At 38.4% G+C, this 22,374-nt stretch overlaps 1 protein-coding gene across 2 annotated transcripts; it reads left to right on the forward strand.

The window, feature by feature from the left end:
* The first annotated feature begins 345 nt into the window (after positions 1-345).
* On the forward strand, positions 346-21,905 carry LOC113440783 (putative inactive 1-aminocyclopropane-1-carboxylate synthase-like protein 2). 2 transcript variants are annotated; one of them, XM_087921391.1, is made up of 16 exons: positions 346-1,408; positions 4,207-4,820; positions 6,266-6,325; positions 7,138-7,208; positions 7,343-7,412; positions 11,922-11,988; positions 13,436-13,533; positions 13,989-14,066; positions 15,061-15,161; positions 15,872-15,961; positions 17,075-17,120; positions 17,249-17,390; positions 18,158-18,300; positions 19,078-19,231; positions 19,910-20,217; positions 20,456-21,905. In XM_087921391.1, the coding sequence occupies exons 1-15, from the start codon at positions 751-753 to the stop codon at positions 20,206-20,208; spliced, it is 2,691 nt and encodes an 896-aa protein (XP_087777517.1). In that variant the 5' UTR covers positions 346-750; the 3' UTR covers positions 20,209-20,217; positions 20,456-21,905. The 2 variants fall into 2 exon arrangements, with proteins under 2 accessions (XP_087777517.1, XP_087777518.1); XM_087921392.1 differs by having other exon boundaries at positions 347-1,408; positions 19,910-20,189; positions 20,456-21,764.
* The last annotated feature ends 469 nt before the right edge of the window (positions 21,906-22,374 follow it).

Genomic DNA, 22,374 nt, shown 5'->3' on the forward strand with positions numbered 1-22,374 from the left:
GGAGCTTTCCCAACATTAAAATAAAAAAGTGTTCAGTCGCTGTAAGAAAAAAAAAAGAGAGCAATTTCACCTCTCTAACAATTGTACTACACTGTTAGAGACTGAAAGCACGTACTTCAACGGACCTCCCGCGGTCTACTTACGCGGAAACTATCATCTCGCCTTTTGCACGAGTTCTACCAAGGGGAAACGGTCTTGCGGAGGCGTGGCCTTCAAAAACCCCGCCCCCAAATGCATTCTTGCGCTTCTGCCTCGTTTAGCTCAGCCCGGCCGGGTTGCGGATCGTGTGATTGGCACGGACTAAAGTTATCCCGGAATAAAGGAAGCACGCATGTGCCATCACACCGGATGTGAACATGCGCACTTGCGCCCCCAGCTTGCTTTACCCGGGAACTCGCTTTGTTAAAAAAAAAAAAAAAGAGCTGGTAGCCGAGCCGTGCCGTGCCGAGCCGTGTTAACTTGTCCGATCCGTTCTGCGTCTTCTAGAGCTGCAGAAAGGGGTAAAGGGGAAAAAAAGCCCATCTTTCTCATCCTTTCCCTTTCCAATGAAGGGAAGCCTTAGGTTTCCCAGGGCCAATTCATTGAATCAAGCCAAGCCCGTTTCAGTCCCGGGAAGGCTTCCTTGCGAGGGTCAAGCAATAGCCGCTTCATGGCTTTTCGTGTCTCCGCTCGTGCGTCTTTGGGGCTCTGATTTTTGATTCTTAAAACAGGGAGGTTGGGCGCGGTGGAGAGATCGGGAGCCGGGGAAGCATGGATTTTCGAGGCAAGAAGTACGAGCGGGGCACTAACTGGTCAGATCCCGAGGTAGTGGAGCTTCTGCACCTCTGGGCTGACGAGTCGGTGCAGGCGGAGCTGGAGAGCTGCTTGCGGAACCAGCACGTCTTCAACCGGATCGCCGAAGTGCTGCGCGAGAAGGGCATCCACCGGACCGGCGATCAGTGCCGGGAGAAGATCAAGAAAATGAAGCTCGAGTACCGCCGCATCAAGGATAACAACAAGGCTCCGCGCGGGGGCAGGACGTGGAAGTTCTACGAGGTGATGGACCGCGTCTTGGCCAGCCGTCCTCCGCTCGTCTACAGCGCCAACGGCAACGGCAACGGCAGCTACGTGTTGGCGCAGCAGGGGCTCCCGGGTGGGGTGGTGGAGAGCTACCATCCGCACTTGGGCCCATCTTCGGCGCTGACCTTCCCACCCTCCCAGCCCCCGGAGCAGATGGAGATCAAATGCGAGGAGGTGGATTCAGAGGACCAGTGCTTGATGCCTGAGCCCCTGCCTTCTCTCACTACTTACCAGCCTGGGGGCTCTGCCGAGGAGCAGGAGATAGACAGGGCTTTCCTGGAGAGGTCCCAGCCTGACTCACCCATCTCCAGGGTGGAGATCCCCATTGAGACCACTGTCTCCCTCTCAGGTAGGAATGCCAGGTCGATTCAGGGCATCCTGCAGAGCCTCTGCCCTGCTCCTGAAAAAATGGCTTAGCAGAGGCCGCAATCCCGGGTTGTTTAGAAGAAGCACGCAGGGTGGCGGGAACTCTACAGCTCCTGGATGGGTTTCATTGCCCACAGAGATGCTTGTCATGAAAGGTTTCTCCAGGTCTCCTATCTTCTTGCAACCTGGAGTGCTTTTGCCCTGAGGAAAATGGCTGGATCTTTTTGCAGGACTTAACTGGACATCCTGTTAAATGGGTGTTGGGAAGCAGGTGAACAGCACCCATTGTAATCCTCTTTTCCAGAGTCCTGCAATAAAGACTTAAAAAAAAAGAGAGGAAAACTACTGCCCCGGCCACTAATCTTTCTTTCCTCCCCAATTCTTCCTCCTTAAAGTTCTACCATTTTTAGGGGTCGTTTTTCGCCTCCTTTTCTCTCCTTCAACTGAACACTGGGGAAAAGAGAAATGGGATCACAGTGCAAGAAGTGAAGTTGGTCTGCTAACTGAGCAGTGTCATGCAGAGAGTTGGTTATAGAGTTGATTATTCACCACCATCTATGCTCGGAGAATCCGGGGGCCCTTAGGGGAATTCTCATTATTCTGCTAGACAGAGAGTAGCAAGTTGTAAACTCCTTCTGCTGCCAATCTGCTTTACTGTAGAACCTGATTCCTCCCATACAGTTATCCAGTCTGGGTGAAACAAGAAGAACCACTATTTTCCCTTATTAAAATGGCACCTGCTACACGCAAGAGGTAGACTCCAGTGGATGGAGATGGAGTACAGACTGAGTGCTCCCCGCTACAGTGCTGTCTAAATCTTTCCCAAATTAGCCTATTAGGGGGAGTGAAATGATGAAATAGCAAATGCAACCTTCAAAATAGTCTCTGGTAATGAGTTTTGTGGATGAGCAACTTTATTACTAGAAATATTTTTAAATCTATCCAAAATATTTTAAATAAAAAATAACTGAAGCATGCTTGGAAACTGACCTTTGTAGTGTGTCCTGTTTGATGTTGAAATGTGATGATGTTTTAGTGTGTCCTGTTTGACTTTTAAACCATGACAAGACAGTATTTAAAACAGGTTTAAATGAATTCAGGGCAGAAGTAAATCGCTTTGGATCTTGTAAAGACCAAATAGTTCTGATTACAAGTCAAAAATACCCTGGAGATTTAAACTCCACCAAGCAAATATACAGTACTTAGTTAAACACCTTCAAGTCTTCATAAGCAGTTGCAAAGTGAGTTTCTGCTACTGTTCTCTCCATTCATTTTTCCCAGATCCACAAAAACACCTGAACAGAGTAGGCTTTGTCAAAGCAAAAGATACTTTGACTATGGATTGGTGTAGTTCTTTTATTTTTAGTCCAAGAGGAAACAACATTCTTGGGAATTTTCTTTTAGCAAAATCTCAGCATAAGATGATTGATTGGTGATGGAATAATTTAGGAAATGAGCTATTTTTGGTTGAGAGCAAAACACTGGGATGCATAAAAGAAGATGGTTACTTGGCCAATATTATCTTTTTCATCAGTTTTAACCTGTCAGAAGACATTGGGTCTTAGAATCTTGTAGAAATGACATAGATATTTCAGATAGAATTGTCCATTTGACAGTGTCTTAGGAGATCACCTTTATCCTTCTGAGGTCTCAAAATATTTTTACCCAGGGCTTAGTATATCCCAGGATTCTCTCTATGTTTCTATATAATAGCTTATGATACCAAAGATTTTAATTGAGAAAGCAAACGATTCTCGGTTCTTCAAGTATTTTTTTTTTCATACTGGCACTTATATTCTGTTAAATATATTTGGAAACACAGATTCAGCCAATCATATTAGCTTGTTTAGCAGTAACCAAACTAGCTTTATTAAAATGTTTATAACCTGAACTAGATTGATATATCACAGGATTGTTTATATAACTTAAGACATCAAAAACAAAATGCAGACTCAGTGCTGTCAGTAAGAACTCATAAATTGAACTGTATACTATAAAATGTTCAAAGGAGCTAGAGCCCCTCTTCCTCATACAATATGCTATTTTTTATATTCAGTCAGATGTATAGAGGGAATGATGGGCAGTGTGCTTCTGTGCAGTATATCCAGAGTAACACATTCAGACGTAACTATACATTGGGCTTTGTCCTTCGTTTCAGCAGAAAATGTAAGCTGGGAGAGAAACTTTCATGAAGTAATCTATAGGATGAACTCCACGTGGTGATGGAAGTTATTTAGCTGAAGTGGACGAATTAACTTAGATTTGTTTTTAATAAAGCCTTATGAATAAACTGCTACTGGACCCTAATCCTTTACTTGGAACCACTTATAATTATGACTGGAGGTTTGGTAAGACTAGGCTATCTCTCAACGTTTACATGTAGCTGTTTTGTTTATTGAATTAATGTGGAACTGTACAATAGCCTTGATCTGAGGAGAAATGCTGGATGATGGCTAGATTTGCATTATACCCTAAGCCAAAATCAGATTTCCCCCCCTCATTTATAGTTTAGCGTATTCAATAAAGCCAGCTACTGTAAAATATGATATACTTTACAATAAAGGGATTCAGCTGCATTTTTATGTCTGGGTAACATACATTATCTGTTATATAAAGAAAAAATGTCCATTGCTCAATATTTTTTAGTGAAGCAACTCATTTACTCAGTTTGTCAAGAGTCAGATAATTAAAGGAGAACCACAGATAATCATCCAGGCAGCTTTGACCTTTATACACAAAAAAGTTGTTAGAGTTAATTATCTTCAACCTGTTTGCTCTTAGGTTTCAGGGAACCTAATGCAACTTCTACATCCCGGATCCAAAGTTTAGGGGCATGGCCTGGTTTTTCTACTTGGCACCGCTTGAGGAAGAAAAGGAAAGGCCAGCGGTTAAAAGACCCTGTGGATGCCCTGCTGTTGAAGACTTTATCTGCCCAGCGGGAAATGGAGGCACGCTTTCTGCAGATGGAGGAACGCCGCCTCCAGCGAGACTTGGAAGTGGAGGAGCGCCGAATCCAACTGGAGCAGCGACGCTTTGAATTGGAACGGGACCATGACTTCCGTATGTTCAAAGTCTTTGCCGAAATGCTGAACATCTTAAAGCAGGACAATCAGGGCTCTTGCGCAGCGGGAGTAGCGCCACATGTAGACCTTCACCAAGCATTCTCCAGTTCCACAGAAATAGGAGAACAGCTGTCAGAAGAAGCCAAGGACCTCAAGTTAGGGCAAACCAGAATGAATACCGTAACTAAGGGGTTGCTTCCCTGCCACCCTGCTGATTTTCAAAGCAGCCCTTACCTCTCTGTCCGAGCCAATATGGCTGTTGCTTCGGCGTTCTCAAACAAGGTGTACGAGCTCTACCTTGCTGACAAGTATGATGAGGACAAAAACCCCAGTGTGAGTAAAATGTCTTGTGGTTACTTGTCTCTAAATAAGCTCCATCGCTGCAGGTTTTTAAGAAAAGATTGGGCAACCATTTATCTGGAATGGTATAGAGATTTGGTCCTATTTTTAAGAGACAGAATGACCCTGATGCATAATTTACTTGGCATGAGCATCTAAATTCGTTGTGCAGATGATTTACATAGATGGCTAAATGTTTTAAATCAAAAAAGAGCAGTTATGTTCTATTTCACCTCAGGTAGTTTCCCATCCAGACCCAGGCTAGGTTGTGACCTGTTAAGTTAGTTGAAAATTGGGGCACCCAAGATTTCTCACTTATAGCTCCCTGTGTCTGTCAATATGGTCAGACTTTCTGTGATGTTGAGAATTGTAGCATAGTAGCGCTTGCAGGACCATACATGCCCTGTCTGTAAACAAAATAATTTGCCAGAAATACCTATTTTTATGATGGTTTAGAATTCTTTGTTCCATTTTACCCTTCATTGCTGGTATTATGTTCTTAACACTGATTATAGTGAGTTTTATCCTGCTGCCAAATTTAAAAACTAGGGTCAGTGTAGATTCTATAGTGATTTTCACAGTAGCTCTTAGCTTTTTCTCCAAAGCAACACTTAGTAGAGTTTTCTGCAAATTAACTTTTATTTTACATGCTTAGTACATGACTATTTTACATGCTTAGTACATGACTTAGTATGTGACTTTCAGAGCTGCTTACTGTAAAAACATTTTGCTCTCATGGTAAACATTAAAAAAGGGCATCCAAATTGGAGCAGCATTAATACTACCCTTCATCAATAAAATCAGCTATGCTAGCTTTAACCAGTGTAATCTTTTTATATTATATAAACCTCAAATAACTACCTTCATTTCAAACTTCATTCAAAATATGAAGTTTTTTTAAAAAAACCAAACTAATTAGATTTTTCTTAGGTGAGAAGTCCATTACAAGAATGCTAATCTTTTAGTTCATTCTCCCATAGCAATCAGTATACACTGTGTAATATAGCTGAACTGGTGAAGTGATTTGGTTGGGATTCAAACCCTCTCTTAGCCATTAGTTTTAGTTTTTTAAAAAAATACTTACTGTTGCTCATTTAAATTAGCTTACTGGACTTTTGTGCAAAAAATTAGCATAAACCAATATATCTTTCCTTAGCAAATAGTAGCACTTAAATATATAAAGTACATTTTATTCATGTTAAAGTTACCTGGGTAAAATAGGCGTAGCTAAGCTTTTCTCCCATGAGTAATGAATGAAGGAATTGGTATGTATCTGTTTCTGTGTTTGTGTAGAATGCTAAACTGCAGCCTAGAACTCTGTTGACAGAATATTTATTGGCTCTAGAAATGCTAAAGTTTTATAGAACATAATTTTTGAGCTAGCTAATAGGATAGCAACTATTTCTTGTTTTTAATGAAGCATTTATCTGTATTCCCAGGGCATCATCAATTTTGCTGTCAGTGAGAACAAACTCTGCTTTGATCTAATGTCCAAAAAGGTAAGAATATTTTAAATACCCATCATTTTTAAGTAATAGTGATTACCAGGTGATGGCTATTTATGATGACTTCGCAAAGAAAACAATTTCCCAGACGAGTCACATAAGACTTATATTACTATTTTCTATTGTATTACCTGTTTGTATTAGTACTTTTTGACTTTGCTCTCTTCCTGAATAACCATATGCTTCCTCCCTCATTATGAATTGTGGACCTTTGAGAAATCTACTTAGGGAGATTTGTTGCATCGTTAACACATAAATTACAATACCAATCTAGTTTTTATCATCCAGGAACCTCAGACAAATGGTTTCATGCTAAATGAATAAGTTTTTTTAGTCCCTTATTCCTCAACCCAGGTTTTTTGTGGAGTAAGGGGAAGAGGGAAACAGTAGACAAAACCTGGTATATTGTGATCGGAAGAAAAGCCACTGCTTTCTTTTAAATTGGTGGCAATGTACTTTAAGCACTGTATATGTGTGCATTTTATACATATTTTGTGAAAATTACAAAATAATAGTGCTCTAAATCACTCAATAAAAACATCGTCCTATTTCATACTATTCAAAGTCATGGGTTGTACACTTGTAGTTTCTTAAACAAACAACTCTTGATTGAGTTCATCCAACTAAACCAAAAAGAAAGGAATCACAATGTGCATACCTAACCTCAGTGTGTGTGGTTCATTGGCAAGATAACTTCCAAGCGAAGAAGGAAATTATCAACCTTCATAGCTTTTACTTGCTAATTTCCAGACCATTTCCTGGCAATGTGCTTAATAATTTTGGCCTCTCCTTCTCATTGCTGATAGCTGGCCCAAAGTGCCACGAAACTCACCGATCCTTCCTTGCTGCAGTACCCTGATTGGAATGGCCATATGTTGTAAGTAGCCCTGGTCATGAATCTTCACCCTCTTTTGTCAGAAAGTCTGAATCTGTGTTTTCCATGATACAGCCTAGAGAGGAAAGAATCTATTGCTTGGAAAAACTCTTAAATTGCTTTTGTATCTTCTTCAGTGTGCGAGAAGAAGTGGCTCGATTTTTGACCTATTACAGCAAAGCCTCTGTACCTCTCAAAGCAGAAAATGTAAGTCAACCTAATTTTTGGTTTGTCTGGTTTTTTTTTCTCCCTGCAAGTAACTACCATTATGTGTCAGAAAGTCTGCAGGTACTCCTTGCTTAACAACCAATCTGTCAAGGTTCCGACTAATGAATAAATGAATGTCATTTAGCAACTGTTCAAAGTTTTGATGGAGCCTCCAAAAAGTATTTATAAATCAGATTTGAATTCTGACATCCACCCCCATAGTCATGGGATTGTATTATGGACATTTGGCAGCTGGCCTGCATTTATGGCCATTTGCAATGTCCTGCGGTCACATGGGTGCGATTTACAGTGTTCCAGTTTCCAGCAAAAAAAGTCCATCGTGAACAAGGGGGGTTGCTTAACAACTGTAGTGTTTGCTTAATAACTGTGGCTTTACTTTACGATAGCTGCATTTGCATAAGATTTGCTGCAAAAAGATATTGTAAAATTGGGTTGGTGATTTGATGACCCACTTAACAACCAGCACAATTTATGACCATAATACTGGCCTCAACCATGGTTATAAGTCGAGGACTATGTTAGGAGTGTGTAGAAAGCAAGTGGATGTTACTGGGAAAAGAAGCAACTGAGAAGTTGCAGAATGATGAAGGTAATAGAGATTGTACTTTTGTGTCACAGGTTTTCTAATTTCTCATCCTCGTCCTTCAATTTCTCAACACATGTATCTATTGTAGCAATGCAAAGAGAAAAGAAATGTTTTTTCCCCTTGAGGTGGACAAGCTTAATGTATTCTTGAGTTAGTTTCTGCCAACCAATTCAACATACATGCACACTTTAAACCCAATAATTCATTAAGCAGAAGCTCATCTACCCAAGGATAAAATAGCCAGACACAAACTGAGTAATGTGGTATGTTCAGTGCAATGCTGCGAGATGTGTGCATATTTGTAATTGGGGAAATAAAATAACCACTTCACAAATAGCACAACATAGGAAAACAAGCCCATCAGGATAGGATTCAGCATCTGAGAGACAAAGGTCACTTTTTTTGAAGACAGCGAATTTCACATTCTGGACAGATAGGACCACTGGGTTGAAAGAGGGGTCAAAGAAGCCATCTATGTTAAAATTGAACATCCCTGTTTCAACAGAGTGGGAAGAATACAACACCATCTATCTCCTGTTTACAACAGAGTCCTTTCAGCAGTCCCAAGAAGGTTCCACACCCATTTGTACTCTGATTCAGAGGTGGCTCTAAGGATTCAGATAAACCCTCAAGTGACCTCAACACTCTCAGAGAGCTCTTGGAGCAGGAGGTTGGACTAGATGATCTCTGAGGTCCCTTCTGGCCCTGGATTGCTGTGCTGTTTCAAAGCATCCTCTGAAGCTGCGCTTAGTGCCAGAGTTTGTGGTTCTTTTTCTCTCCCTCCCTCCCTCCCTCTATCCATCCGTTCATCCATTCATCCATATCTCATTCACTTTCCCTTCCCTTCCCTCTTTTTCCCTTCTCTCCCTACCTTTCTTTCTTTCTTTCTTTCTTTCTTTCTTTCTTTCTTTCTTTCTTTCTTTCTTTCTTTCTTTCTTTCTCCCTTCCCTCCCTTTCTTTTTCCCATCCCTCCCTCTTTCTTTTGCTTTCTTCCTTTTAAGAGAAAGAGAGAAAAAGAAAGAAAGAGAAAAAGAGAAAGAGCCACCATCCATCTCTATGCTACTAATGGTATATTTTCAGCTGGAACCTCTTTCTACCTTAGTACAATACCCAGATATTTAAATCCATTAAACATCTTGGATTAATCTTGAATCTTTTTTTGCATACTTGTACTTAAACAGAAAGAATTTTGTTTTAACAACTATGGCTTCAATTCCAAAGCTACTTTTTAAGAAGACCAAATCATGAAATGGAGATTGGAAACATTCTTTTATAACCCCACTTCCTTCTTATGTGGAAGTGAGCCTTTCTACTTTCCATATTATTAGAATTTACCACTATCTTCAAATAAAGCGTTGCCTTCCAACAACAAAAAACACAAGTTTGCAAACTGCCTGAATAGTAACACAGCACATAATTTTGTATGTTAAATATCAAACCACAAAGTGGAAGAGTGTCATGCCCTTGGTGGAGACTGACTCTTGAGGGAGAGGAGGCTGGGGAAGGGCAGAGGCTGGCTGAGCAGTCAGATGTTATCTTCCTGAAGTTTGTAATTTATCCTGGTATGTCATTGAACTTTATTCAGTGCAGTTTAATTTTGGTTTTTGCTTTGTTATCTGCTCTTTGAATTTGTTTAGAATGTTATTTTGAAAATAGTTTAATCTTCAATTGTGAACAAGTAAACAGTAAGCCAAGTCGAAGGCATTAAAGGACCTTTATGTTTTGGTTTTTGTTATATCTTTGATACACTCTGGGTCATCACAAAGAGGGAAAATATTTGTGAGAAATATTTACTGTTTTTTGCTTGTCAAATTTAAAAGTCCATTGGACTCCATAAAGGTTGTGACAGCAATAGACCATGAAGCAGTAACTAGGCAAACTGCTGAATAGTCTGAATTATGCTTTGGAAATTGTGTAATATATGGTCTGAAATTGAACACATGAATGAGAATTAGTTGTGCTCTACAAAATCAACTCTGAACTTACCGCAGTAAGCCTGGCATGAAAAAACAGAGCAACTTACTTGTTTTGAAGAGGAGGATATGGAATAAAGAAAGAAGATTGGTTCCAACAGTTTTAGGAGACTGCATAGTTTTGTTTACCTAGACTGGGGTCACCAACCTTTTGGACCTCAGGGACCACCAAACTCATAATTTTAAATCCCAGGGACCACTAACCAGTTCTGTGGGCATGGCCTAATTTGTGGGTGTGGCTTGGTGGTCATGTGACTGGCTGGGCATGGCTTGTATGTAAATACTATAAATATTTATCTAAATTTGATTTTTTTATTAAAAAAAGAACTTTTACTCAAAATCAGGCAAAGCAAGCAGCAGATTGAGTTGCTCACAGAATCACAGATTCATTCAGAAATCTATCCATCTGCCATCAGCTAGCTTAGTCTGTCACATAAAATTTGCTTGCAAGCAAACTCATAAAATTAATTCACAACACGCTACGTATATAAATATTGAGGTTTTTTTATAAAAAAAGAGCAACTTTTACTCAAAATCAGGCAAAGCAGGCAGACAGATTGAGTTGCTCATAGAATCATTCAGTGATCTATCTATCTGCCATCGACTAGCTGAGTCTGTCACATAAAATTAGCTTGCAAGCAAACTCACAAAATTAACTCACAACACACCATGTATGTAAATATTGAATTTTTTATTTAAAAAAAGAACAACTTTTACTCAAAATCAGGCAAAGCAGGCAGGCAGATTGAGTTGCTCACAGAATCATTCAGTGATCTATTTATCTGCTATCAGCTAGCTTAGTCTATCACATAAAATTTGCTTGCTGTGAGTCTGCACTGAATAATAGAATCTTCAGTCCTAAGGGAGGTTCGGCTGTGCCTAAAAGCAGAGCCGAAGATCTAAAGACTAGCTAGAAAGGAAGAAATCCAACCATTTCTTACTTCCCAGCTAATCTAAATTTCCTGGCACAGCAGAACAGCTGATGGTCGGAAAAAGGAAAAATAGCAATTTAGCAGGCAAGTTTACCAGGTAAGGAGATAGTGGGCAGGGAGGGTTCCCATGGGCCATGTGGGCGGCGCAGCCTTGTGTTTCTGCGGAGCCTGGATTAATTGCTTTGGGGGTGCTCTGGGGGTGAGATTTCTCTGCGGCCCACCAAAATTTTCTCAAGGCCCACCAGTGAGCCACGGCCCATCGGTTGGCAACCACTGACCTAGACCATTCCCAAGGCAATAATCAATACTGTATTAACTCCAAATGTTCTTTGGACTAAACATTGAATCCAGACACACTGGATGGCCACAGAATGACCTTTGTCTATCCATGGATGTACTCTGAAGTGAATCACAAATTCATAGTAGAAAGCTTTATGGGAAAGAAAGGCTATCCTTCAAGTTTATTTATTTGTTTATTTAACATATTTATATTGCTGTTCATTTACCAAAGTAACATCAAGATGGCACTGTGCAATTCTCAGCATCCAGTGGAATACCTGCTCCCCAGTGGTTAAGGGAACCCTAGGAGGGCTGGCAACACTGCCACAGAAGAATGAAGTTGTCACTCCTTATTTGAGGCTCCTCAACCATATTAAATAAATCAGGATAAGAGAGTTTATGGAGAATCTCAGTCATCCAGATCATGGTTGTCTCAAAGGTGCTTTTTTCAAAAGGCAACTGGACTTTGTTTTTCCTTGAAGATGTTTCGCTTCTCATCCAAGAAGCTTTTTCAGTTCTGATGTCACTAAGCTTCTTGGATGAGAAGCGAAACGTCTTCAAGGAAAAACAAAGTCCAGTTGCCTTTTGAAAAAAGCAGCTTTGGGGTAAGAGGAGTTATGGTAGAGAAGGAAGAGAATGGATAATCCCTGGTGCTAGAAATCTCATTGGAAGAATAGTCTGTCCAGAAATAATATTTGCCTGAATATCTTTTCTCTAGGTGATTCTACAGAATGGCTGTGGATCTTTGTTTTCCTCTTTGGCCATGGTTCTGTGTGATCCAGGAGGTAAGTGAGCTGGAGCAATTTAAATTACAAGTTGGTAGATGGCAGAAAAGCAGGATTTTTTGCAGAGAAGAAAAGAAATTGCTTAGGTTTTTCTAGATATTGTGTCTAACATAGTTCAGAACACCTGTACTAAATCACTCACATTCATCAGGCTGGATCTGGAGAAGACTTTTGATTAATTAGTTTCTGTGGTTGGTACATCAAACCTTTTTTTTACCTGCTTGATTATGACAGTTTATTCCATAAACACTGTTACTGTATGTGATGATACCACAAACTACACAGATACTTATTTACCGTACTTGTATACCGCCAATGATTTATGAGCCAAAAGAAGATGAATTCTGTGGAAAAAGAATATTGGTGTAGGTATACCTCTATATATGATATAATGGGACTCATTTCTTTTCTTTTACTTAATAAATTCTGCTTTGCTTCATATGAGACAACATTCATACATTTGACTTAGTATGTGTACTCATCCAAGAATACAGTAGGAAACAACAGCAAAAAACCTCCTACAGAATCCCCATCTTTATATAGATATTCCCATCTTAAATCTGAATATAGGGCTTCAGAAAATTTAATTCTTTTTGTCTTTATCAATTCAGTTTTTCTTTCCATTTGAATTCTGTTCTGCTTTAAATGTTCTCTAGAAGTGATGAGCTAGGAAATCACAAGAGGATTTTTTGTAACGGAGTTAGGGGTTAAATCCAAAAGAAGAAAGGTATACAGTATATTTTCATGGACTCTGCATTGAGTGCTCACTTCCTTCTCAGGAAGAGATTCTTGGGATAGACCTATTTTTCTCTCTGCTGACATGGCAAGAGAGGAATGATCCGTGTTACCTTTTTCACTGGAATCAAAAAGTTTGAGACTGTTCTATTAGTCCTTTTTCTCATATGTTGCTGCTTGAATTGCCTTAGCATAGCATTCTATAGGCAGCCACCATCTTCCCATCATCTCCAACACTTTTCCAATAAATCCACCTAACTTGTACTTTTCCAGCTGAAAATAAAATTGCTTGCCCTGTCTTAGCTCTTAAAAAACTACTGTTAGTTTGACTGAATTCATGAGTAGTTTTTTTAATTTAAAAAAATCCTTTTCTATTCCATTGAGGGATGTATATTCTGTCTTTGAAGTGTGAAAATGACATTAAAACCACCAGAACTTTGACTACAAAATCAAAGTTAACCCTGAAATCAACATATAGATCGAAGTCCCAAAAGTGCTTTTTCAAGAGGCAACTGGATTTTCTGGTTTTTCTTTGAAGACGTTTCGCTTCTCGTCCAAGAAGCGAAACTATGAAGAAGTCAATTATGACCTGGATGACTGAGAATCTCCATAGGCATATATATCAGATGTTATAAATAATAGAGCTGATCCTCAGTAATATAAGAAATGTCAGTAGCAGCAGTAGTTTATTGTTTTATTCTTTTTATTACAGAAGCGTTTCTGATTGCTACTCCATTCTATGGAGGAATCATCAAAGATGTGTACCTATATGGCAAGGTCAACTTGGTTTATGCCTATTTAGATAGCCAGGTAAGGAAGCATATGAATGACTACCCTCTTCTGGAATCTCTTGGCATTCCATTTGGCTTTCTGGTTAGATTACTTGATCATAGGGACAGTAAGTTTGTAACCAGTTGGGTTGGCCCTCACATCGACCAAATGTTCTCTGTAGGGTTGGATTAGCAGAATGTTAATGGTAATGTGTGATTTTAAAGTAGATAGGAGAGTAACTTTGGAATTTAAAATAGATCATAGGGACTTGGAGATACAAACATTTGGTGACCTGGATAAGAAGAATGCTTGTGCTTAGATTAGCATTCCAAGATTTTTCATGATTTGCTGAAATATCTATCTTGAAATACAATGCAGATTCCAAGTTCTATGAATGTCTGAATGATGCCACCTTGGTTAATAATATTCCTTGTTAGTGTTGCATGCAATGGATCCGAAAGCCAATATTCAAGCTCTTGTTTGGTATATTTCAGGTCACTGGCAGCTGCACTCGTCCATTCCAGCTTACCGTGGATAAGCTAAGGAAAGCCTTGCAGGATGCCCAATCAGAAGTGAATTTTATGCTCATTCAATTCTTGCTAGATTATTCCAGTGGCCAATATAGTCTTTCCAGTCTTAACTATTTTTCTAAACCTTGGCTGCGAAGTGCAATATGAGCTCAGCTGGAGCAACTTTACTTATTCTGTGTTTCAACCCTTTAGAATGAATAAACCTTTTTTTAAAGTTATTACCTTCAACCAGTAATTTCCCCAACCCTGTTTGACTTTGAATGAAATGAAGATCAGAGTGCTACCTACTTAGCCCTCTTGCTAACCTAACTTCCAAATGAAATATGACAAAGAAATTGGCTTTAGAAAAGATTCCCACCTTTTGTGTTTCTAACATAATTGTTTTTCCATTAGAAAATGAAAGTAGTTCACTAGAAAGACTTTTTTTTTCCAGTATGGATCATTTGCTTAGAGAATTTTAAATTACCTGCATTATTTTATTATCCTTTCTGCATTTTGTGTTAATGTGTTTATCAATTAAACATATTTTAATATTCTATCTTTTAATAATTATTAAAAATGTTAATAGGCTAGAATGAAATAGAGACAGTCTGCAGCTCTAAAATACTCATGAGAATTCATCATACCCAGTCAATTTTATTAACTAGGATGGGGCAGGCACCAGGGACATTGGAAAAATGTAGCTTCTAGAAGAGTAGACCTGACCTGATCTTACAGCACATTTTCTTGCACTGTTTTTCCAAAGCCCTCCTAAGGAAGGGTGCAGCTATTTTTATTTGAGATTATTTCAGAGGGAGGATTTAAATCCACAAGGATCATGCATAAAGAGAAAATTACCACACTGTAAAGTGTACTGATTTAAAGAGTGAAATCAAGCTGCATGTTTCAGCTACTTAGTAATAAAAAAATCAGTTTTCACAATCACCCTCCTGCAGAATAAGTAGGTTTCCTGAGAGGCTGTATTTGATATATCAATGTGTTTAGTTCCCATATACACATATACGTGCACTTTTAAATGCTCTTGTTTCTTTTATAGGGTATCAAAGTAAGGGGTTTAATTCTCCTGAATCCACAAAATCCCTTAGGGGATATCTATTCGCTGTCAGAGATGCAGGACTACTTGGAATTTGCAAAAAGGTGCAACAATCTTACATGTTTTAGAGAATCTGATGGGTCAAAATTTGATTATGGTCTGTAGCCTAGTTGAGTTTGATGAACAGGAAGAATAGAATTAATGATTGTAACATTGCATTCACAGATAACCTCAAGTGTTTTATGTGGATTTTGAACAGTATGGAAAAGGAAACAGGCCTGTTTAATTAGTATGGTGCACCTGCCGTGAAGTGAAAAATTTGGCACCATCTTGAAACATCCACCTCAGTAGGAGTAGAGCCACTGAAGAGCAATATCTACAGTGTGTGTAGAATTCAAGGAAGAAAGAGATACTCAGTTGTCAGACAACGACAAGGGTGAAGGAACTATAGTCATGGAGGCAGGGAATTCTAATTTCCTTCCATTTCATTAATTTCATTACATTTCTTCCCTGTAAGCTTTTATTGGGAGAGTTAAGCCAGACTCTAATCAGTGGGCTGCTTTGTGTTTCAGAACATTTATGGGAAGATTGTAGTATCTGTTGAGATTGTGTCCTAATTTCTAGCAATGAGTGTGTTCTTGATTAGCTGATGCTTGATGCTCTTATTCTCAAACATTCTTAGAATCATGGATGTTCTTTTCTAGTCAATCATTATAGTGACTGTCCATGAAAGAATGAAAACTTCTTGCCTATTTCATGAGAGCAAGTCATTTTCCTTCCAACTGCTGAAGTCCTCTCTTTTCCTCTGTTGTAGACATGAGCTGCATGTGATTGTTGATGAGATCTATATGCTGTCAGTTTTTGATGATTCTGCCACATTTCACAGTGTACTGGAAATGGACAGGTAAAGTCTGCTTTACAGCTTCACTCATCTAGTAGCAAAGGTCACCAATGCTAGTAAATCATTGTAGAGTTAGAAGCCTTATGCATTTAATAAAATAAATAAATAATGCAATCTGTGAATGATAGGGATGGCCTTCCAGCTCAGAAGTGGAAATTGTTTTTTTGAAGTAAAATATTCTATTCTTTAAATGAAAACAGGAATTTTTTGTGTGTTTCTGCATCAGCATATCTTGTGGCTTCAGAAGGTGTCTTTGTAATCTAAATTTTTCCTCATTTTAGAAAGCACTACAGAGAAAATAGCTCTTTCTCTTCGCACTTCATATGGTTCTCACATTTTTGTAGCAACCACAATTGGCTCATCTCAGAAGCTAAGCATGGTCAACTCTGATTAATATTTTGATGAGGGACACCCAATTGTCTGGGAAGAAGGCAATGGCAAACAAATTCCGTAATGCGGTTAAGAAAATTGTATGGAGGTAAAGAAGTTGAGCTCCCTTTTACTTCCTGAAACACACTTGGGAAAACACACCTATCAGGAAGGAAGGAAGGAAGGAAGGAAGGAAGAAAATCTTGGGCCCTTTTGGGGGAAGGGGGTTGGACTGCTAGCTTCAGTAGATGGAACTTATGAAACTGCTCTTGATGAATGGATCAATTAATGGAAAAATGTAATTATTTGTATATTGACATAGCCCTGACAGAAACTTTCTCTTTGAAGCTTCTGCTTTCACTTCCAGTAAAAGAGGGGAGGGGGAGATATTGTTGACCTTGAAAAGTTCAATTTCTCTATTTTTTTCCATATTCACAAAATTAACAGGTGATTCATTTGGCCCTATGGGACAACATTTCTATTAACAATATTGATAATTATTAATTATGTTCTTTGTTGTTTTGGAATTCTGGGTTGATGGTCCTAATTTAATGGACCTTTCCTAATTTAATGCCTTGAAGTGTGCTTTACTATAACTCCCATGACTCCAAATAAGGTGACTTTCTCTCTGGAAATTTTGGGAGTAGAAGTCAAATATATTTAGAAAGCACCAGAGTGGAAAAGGTTGATCAAGAAGTCTCAATTATTAATTGAAAATATTCATATAAGTTTTCTTCTTACATACAGATTGCCTGATCCCCAAAGGACCCATGTGTTGTGGGGGACTAGTAAGGTAAGTTTTATTCTATTTTTTAGGTGATACGCCCTTAAATTCCTGGACTATGAATGTTGGTTGAATCAAAATATTTACAATCCTTATATGATGGAAGCTGGATTGCTAATTCTTCTCTTCATTTACAGGATTTTGCTATGTCTGGAATCCGATTTGGTGTCTTGTACACACTAAACCAACATGTTATCAAAGCTGTGTCTTGTTTTAATTACTTTCATGGTGTCTGTGGGCCTATCCAATACCAAATTGCCCAGCTACTCAGAGACAGAGGTGAGTTACCTGGGATCATCTATATTCATTGCTCCTTTTGAGGAGAGACTTTTCCTACAGATGTTCCTATTTTTTAATTTATAAATATATATCTGTCATATAATTTTGAGTTGTATCCTAGAATTTCAGGAAGTATATTGAAGGTGATTGCCAATTTGATAAATTTGGGGTTTAAAAAAAATCACATTGCATCAGGACTCACTACCTGATCCTGTTGTCACCCGCTCAAACCCCCACTCCTTTACCCTCAAATTAACTTCTATTGACCTCACCCCATTCCTAAGAGGTCTATAAGGGGCGTGCATAAGCGCATAATCGTGCCTACCATCCCTGTCCTATTGTCCCCAATTATTAGTTCCTATTTCTTATATTTAAATTTATGTTTATTCTTATTTCTATTGTATTGTAAACTTTCGACAAAATAAAGCAAATTAAATAAACAAACAAACAAACAAACAAACAAACCATGCTCATGTTGTCCCCCTTCACTTAAACCCATGTTTGTTCACACTCAAGCACATAAAGTATATAGCCTTGGAAATTCTTGACCATTGTTTTCGCTATGGCCTAATTTAGGTGACAAATGATGTCTACAAATGAATTATCACAGATCAAATGCAACAGGTGGAATATGAATATTGCCTTATTTTACATAAAGGGCAGTATTCTCCATGGAGTCCATCCATCCATTGATCTATCAGGCTTTTAGAAATTAAGCAGTAATACATTTTTGTGTCTTTGCTAAGTATCTTTCTACTCTTGGCTAGACTGGATCAACCAAGTATACTTACGCACCAACCATGAGAGACTGAAAGCTGCACACACCTTTGTGACAGATGAACTCAAGACCCTTGGTGTTCCCTTCCTCAACCGCAGTGCGGGTTTTTTTGTATGGATTGACTTCCGAAAGGTCAGTGGCCTTTAGATGCCCTGTATCTATTTGCCAGTGGAAAAATAAATGGTTCTTTTTACAAATAGGGTGTGAAGGTAACTGGTCTTCTCTATTGATTATATCTAGAATTTCAGATTCCACTTAGTTTATCTTGACAATAAAAGGAGAAAAAAAATGTCTTTATAATCTAGTTTGATTGGTCTTTGTAGGAAACAGAATGAGTAAATTGTGTAGACCAGAAATTTTCTTCCTCGTCTCAAGAAAGGACTGACAGAAATCAAGTCAATATCTAAAAAACAATTAAAAATGGGAAAAACTAGTGGTAGCTCAAATATACATATCTGAAAATGTGGGAATTAAGTATCTGACACATTTGGAGAGCCCCAAGTTTAGGATGGCTGAAATATACTCATCAATGTGAGTGTGTTTTATGTGTACATGCATTACATACATATTTGCATATTTGCAAAAAGAGAAAAATGCTTCTCTTTTTTTGTTGCTGTTTGGATAAGAGGTTTTCCCTTTTTGTTTGGTTCTCAGTCTGCCCTTATTCTCTAGGGCAGAGATAGGGAATCTGTGGTCTCCAAAGACTGCTGAACTACACACCTCATCATCTCTCATTATTGGCTGGGGCTGCTAGGAGTTACAATTATGCCACATCTGATGATGCAGGTCATCTACCCATCCTGCGTGGGTTAAATTTTCTGCAGTTTGAAAGAGAATGATTCAATTACTTCTTATAGGATTAAAAGATTGGCTCTTTTACTCATTTACTCTCCTCTTAACTGATTCCAGTATTTAAAAAAAAGAACATTAGAAGAGGAGATGCTATTGTGGAGACGCTTCCTGGACAAAAAGGTTTTACTCTCTCCTGGTATCTTTTTTGAGTGCAATGAGCCTGGCTGGTTCCGCATCGTCTTTGCTGACAACATGAATCGACTGCGGCTTGGTTAGTGCTGTCCTCATCTATATTGTATCCAAAATTAGCCCAATAGGTAATCCAACTTCTACCATATAAGATAGGATGTTGCAGTCCTGGGCAAATGGAATTAACAATCAAATGCTAGATAGAATTAGATGTGCACACAACTGCTAGATAAATGCTAGATAGAATTAGATGTGCACACAACTGATGGACAGTATTCAACTTGGTTGGCCAAAGAATGGTATACCATTCTTTCCCCCTTAGTTTTTACCATCTTAGCTCTTCTTTGCATTCTGGTTTTATTGTCTTTATTTTTTAAAATAATGGAAGACAGTTGGACATTCTAAAACCAGAGAAGTAGGAGTAAGTGACCCTCAAGTTATGGACACTTCTTTGGGAAATAATAAGTCCTATTTTATTTAGCTGGTTTGAACACATTTTGAAACACTTAAGTGAATAGAAAAGTCCTGGAATGGTTAATTTGTAAGTATATACTAGAAGACAGATAGTTGGTGGCTGGTATAGATTTTCATGGAATCCAGTGTAAGTTCATTGTCTGGGTTATCGATTTAGCTCAAAGGAAAAATCTGATGGTGGCTATGTTTTTATTCTTATTAAAGTATTCTCAAATGTCTGCATCCAACTTTTATTTCATCCTATCTATTTCCCTTACTTCCCACCACCCACTACCCATTTTTCCAGGGATGCAGAGAATCTGCGAAGTAATAGAAGAACAAGAACGTGAAATCCTGAATGGAGAAAAAGATCCATTGTGTCTGTCTGAATCAGAAGGCACAGTAGACAGCACAGATGAAGAGATCTGTGTGTCTCACCACCAGGAACCAACTTCCTCCAGGAATTCCACTCTTGGTGATCTAATTGGTCTCCTTCAGCAACAAATGCGCTCATCTGATTGGTTGCAGAAAAATACAGTGGAGCAGTTTGCACAAGAGAAACCAGAAGTCTATGAAGTTTTCAGCAAGTTAGTGGAGAAAAAATAGGGAGCGTTGGTGTGTTCTTCCAGAGGCTGTCAATCAATTTTGTCTTTTAAATTACTTATATTTTTTTCTATCTACTAGGAAACCATTTATTTCTTTTTTACCCTTCTCATTATTATGATGGGTAGGGCTCAAATAGCAAGGGGTTGGCATTTCTGCAGTCTCTAACCTCTGTATTATCTTTTTGTTTTTAATGAGGAGACTTGTCTCTTAAATAGTTTCATATTTTTCTGAAGTTTTTTTTTTTCAGCTGAAGAGAAGATTGCTTTCAAAGAATTGTCATGTCTTTAACTGAAACCCACAACACAGCTAACTTGGATCTAAATCACACATTTTGCAAAGTACTTTTAAAAAACAGAGGCAGGTTTAAATGTATTTTTACACAGGTAAAGAAAGTCATGTATGGATCTCATCTGTACCATTGTGAGAAGATTTATTAATGAAGTTGAGGATTCTCAAGGCCAGAGGAGATGTCACATTTCCTGTCTCTTCACTCTGTTGAAGGAGACCCTATAGTCATCCCCTCCCTGTAGTTCTTCTGTCAGACATGAATTGTTATGGCTGACATTAATTAACTACAATGAATTGTATGAAATACTGTCTTTTAACTAGGATTTAAAGTGTAGTTAAGCATGTTTTTCAGTGGGGAGTATGCATACTTTGTCTTCTTGGGGGTAAAAGGCCTTTGAGATCAAGAAGGCATGAAAGCGATGTAGAAATATCACCAGAAGGGCCAGGGCAAAAAGCACTTTTTTAGTTAAAAATACGTATGTATGTTTAACAAATTATTTTATGGAGTTGGTTGGTTACAAAAACAAAAAGCAAAATAAGTATCACATCAGCAAAAATCATTAACTTTCTGCTGAATGGTGGCAAAGTATTGCTAGACTCAGAAGTTGCGGAAATGGATCTTAACACGTACACATGGGCTACAAATACCACATCTAATTTAAAGCAAGTATGCAGAAGCTGTTGCCTTCCAAGCTTGGGTGCCCCTTCCAAAATTGTAAATACCGTAATGGTAAATTAAAGCATTCACACACAAAAGAGAAATGGGACATGAGGTTCTGAATGCATTCAGGATTATTAGCAGGCTGATATTGTTACATCTACATTAATCTGGAAACCTTCAGAGTCAACACAAAACCTTAAACTTTGTAATAGTTTAAAGCGTTCCACTTTGAGATTACTATGTTCTAAGTCTGTTTCTTTTTATAGCTTGGCTTCATATCTGAAATTAAAAAAAATCCATTGGTCTCTCATCAGTCCTGAAACTAAACAACATCAGTTCACACTTAGAGAGAAATGCTGTTCTATAATAAATTTTGCTATAAATTGATAGTTTAAAAGTTCTATGGTAGGATTGTCATGTGAATAGGCAAAAATCCTAATTTAGATAGCTGCGTTGTAGAAAAGTGGAAAATGAACCAACACATGAAAAGAAGTGGGCCTTAAATAAGAATTTGCAAATTAATACTTAACTGAAGAATGCTGGTTGTTTCTTAAATTGTTTTTAGAGTAAATTAAGATGATTTTTATCCAACAGGAGGAAGAGAAAAAGAAAGTAATCTAAGATTCATTTGTTTGGCTTAGCACTTTGATAGTAAATGACAATGATGATGGGTCAGTGTGCCTTATCTGGATTGTTTCATACATTTTTAAAATTTCTTTCCTAAAAATAATTAAAAAAAAGAAATTGCTATCTGTTTTTCAACGTGTAATTGAGTTCACATTCTGAAAGCTGAAGTTTTTGTAAACTGCAGGTTTGATATGAAGGTCATGTTCAGATGACTTTCTGAGAATCACTTATCTGGGACTATGAATTTAGCTAGATCTAGTCCAAACTGGATCAGGGCTGGTTTGTTTCCATTCTTCCTTCCCCAGCCAACAAATCCCTCTCAACCCATTTTCCCACAGCTTTCTAAGGGATTTGGTAACTTATTCCACTCATCCTTTTTGTATATCCTGCTTCTGTGACAGCAGAACATCTAAGAACAGAATTTCACACCTTTCAGGGAGATAAATGAACCAGAATTTTTTTTTCCTTCTTCCGATACTGTTCCTCTACTCCCTTCACTTAAGCTCTTTCCAGCCAGATAGAATCCTTTCTTTTCAGATGCACTCTTATTACCTCTTCTTCCATAACATCCATCAATCCCAGCAATGATC

The sequence above is a fragment of the Pseudonaja textilis genome, chromosome 1 (genome assembly GCF_049901715.1).
Source record: "Pseudonaja textilis isolate UNSWEBS1 chromosome 1, rPseTex1.2, whole genome shotgun sequence".
In the NCBI taxonomy this organism is placed as follows: Eukaryota; Metazoa; Chordata; class Lepidosauria; order Squamata; family Elapidae; genus Pseudonaja; species Pseudonaja textilis.

Coding starts and splice junctions, on each gene's coding strand:
- LOC113440783 (XM_087921391.1), top strand. CDS start 751: ATGGATTTTCGAGGCAAGAAGTACGAGCGGGGCACTAACTGGTCAGAT. Junction 6,326..7,137: donor TTGATCTAATGTCCAAAAAG/GTAAGAATATTT, acceptor CATTGCTGATAG/CTGGCCCAAAGTGCCACGAA. Junction 14,067..15,060: donor TGCAGGATGCCCAATCAGAA/GTGAATTTTATG, acceptor TTTCTTTTATAG/GGTATCAAAGTAAGGGGTTT.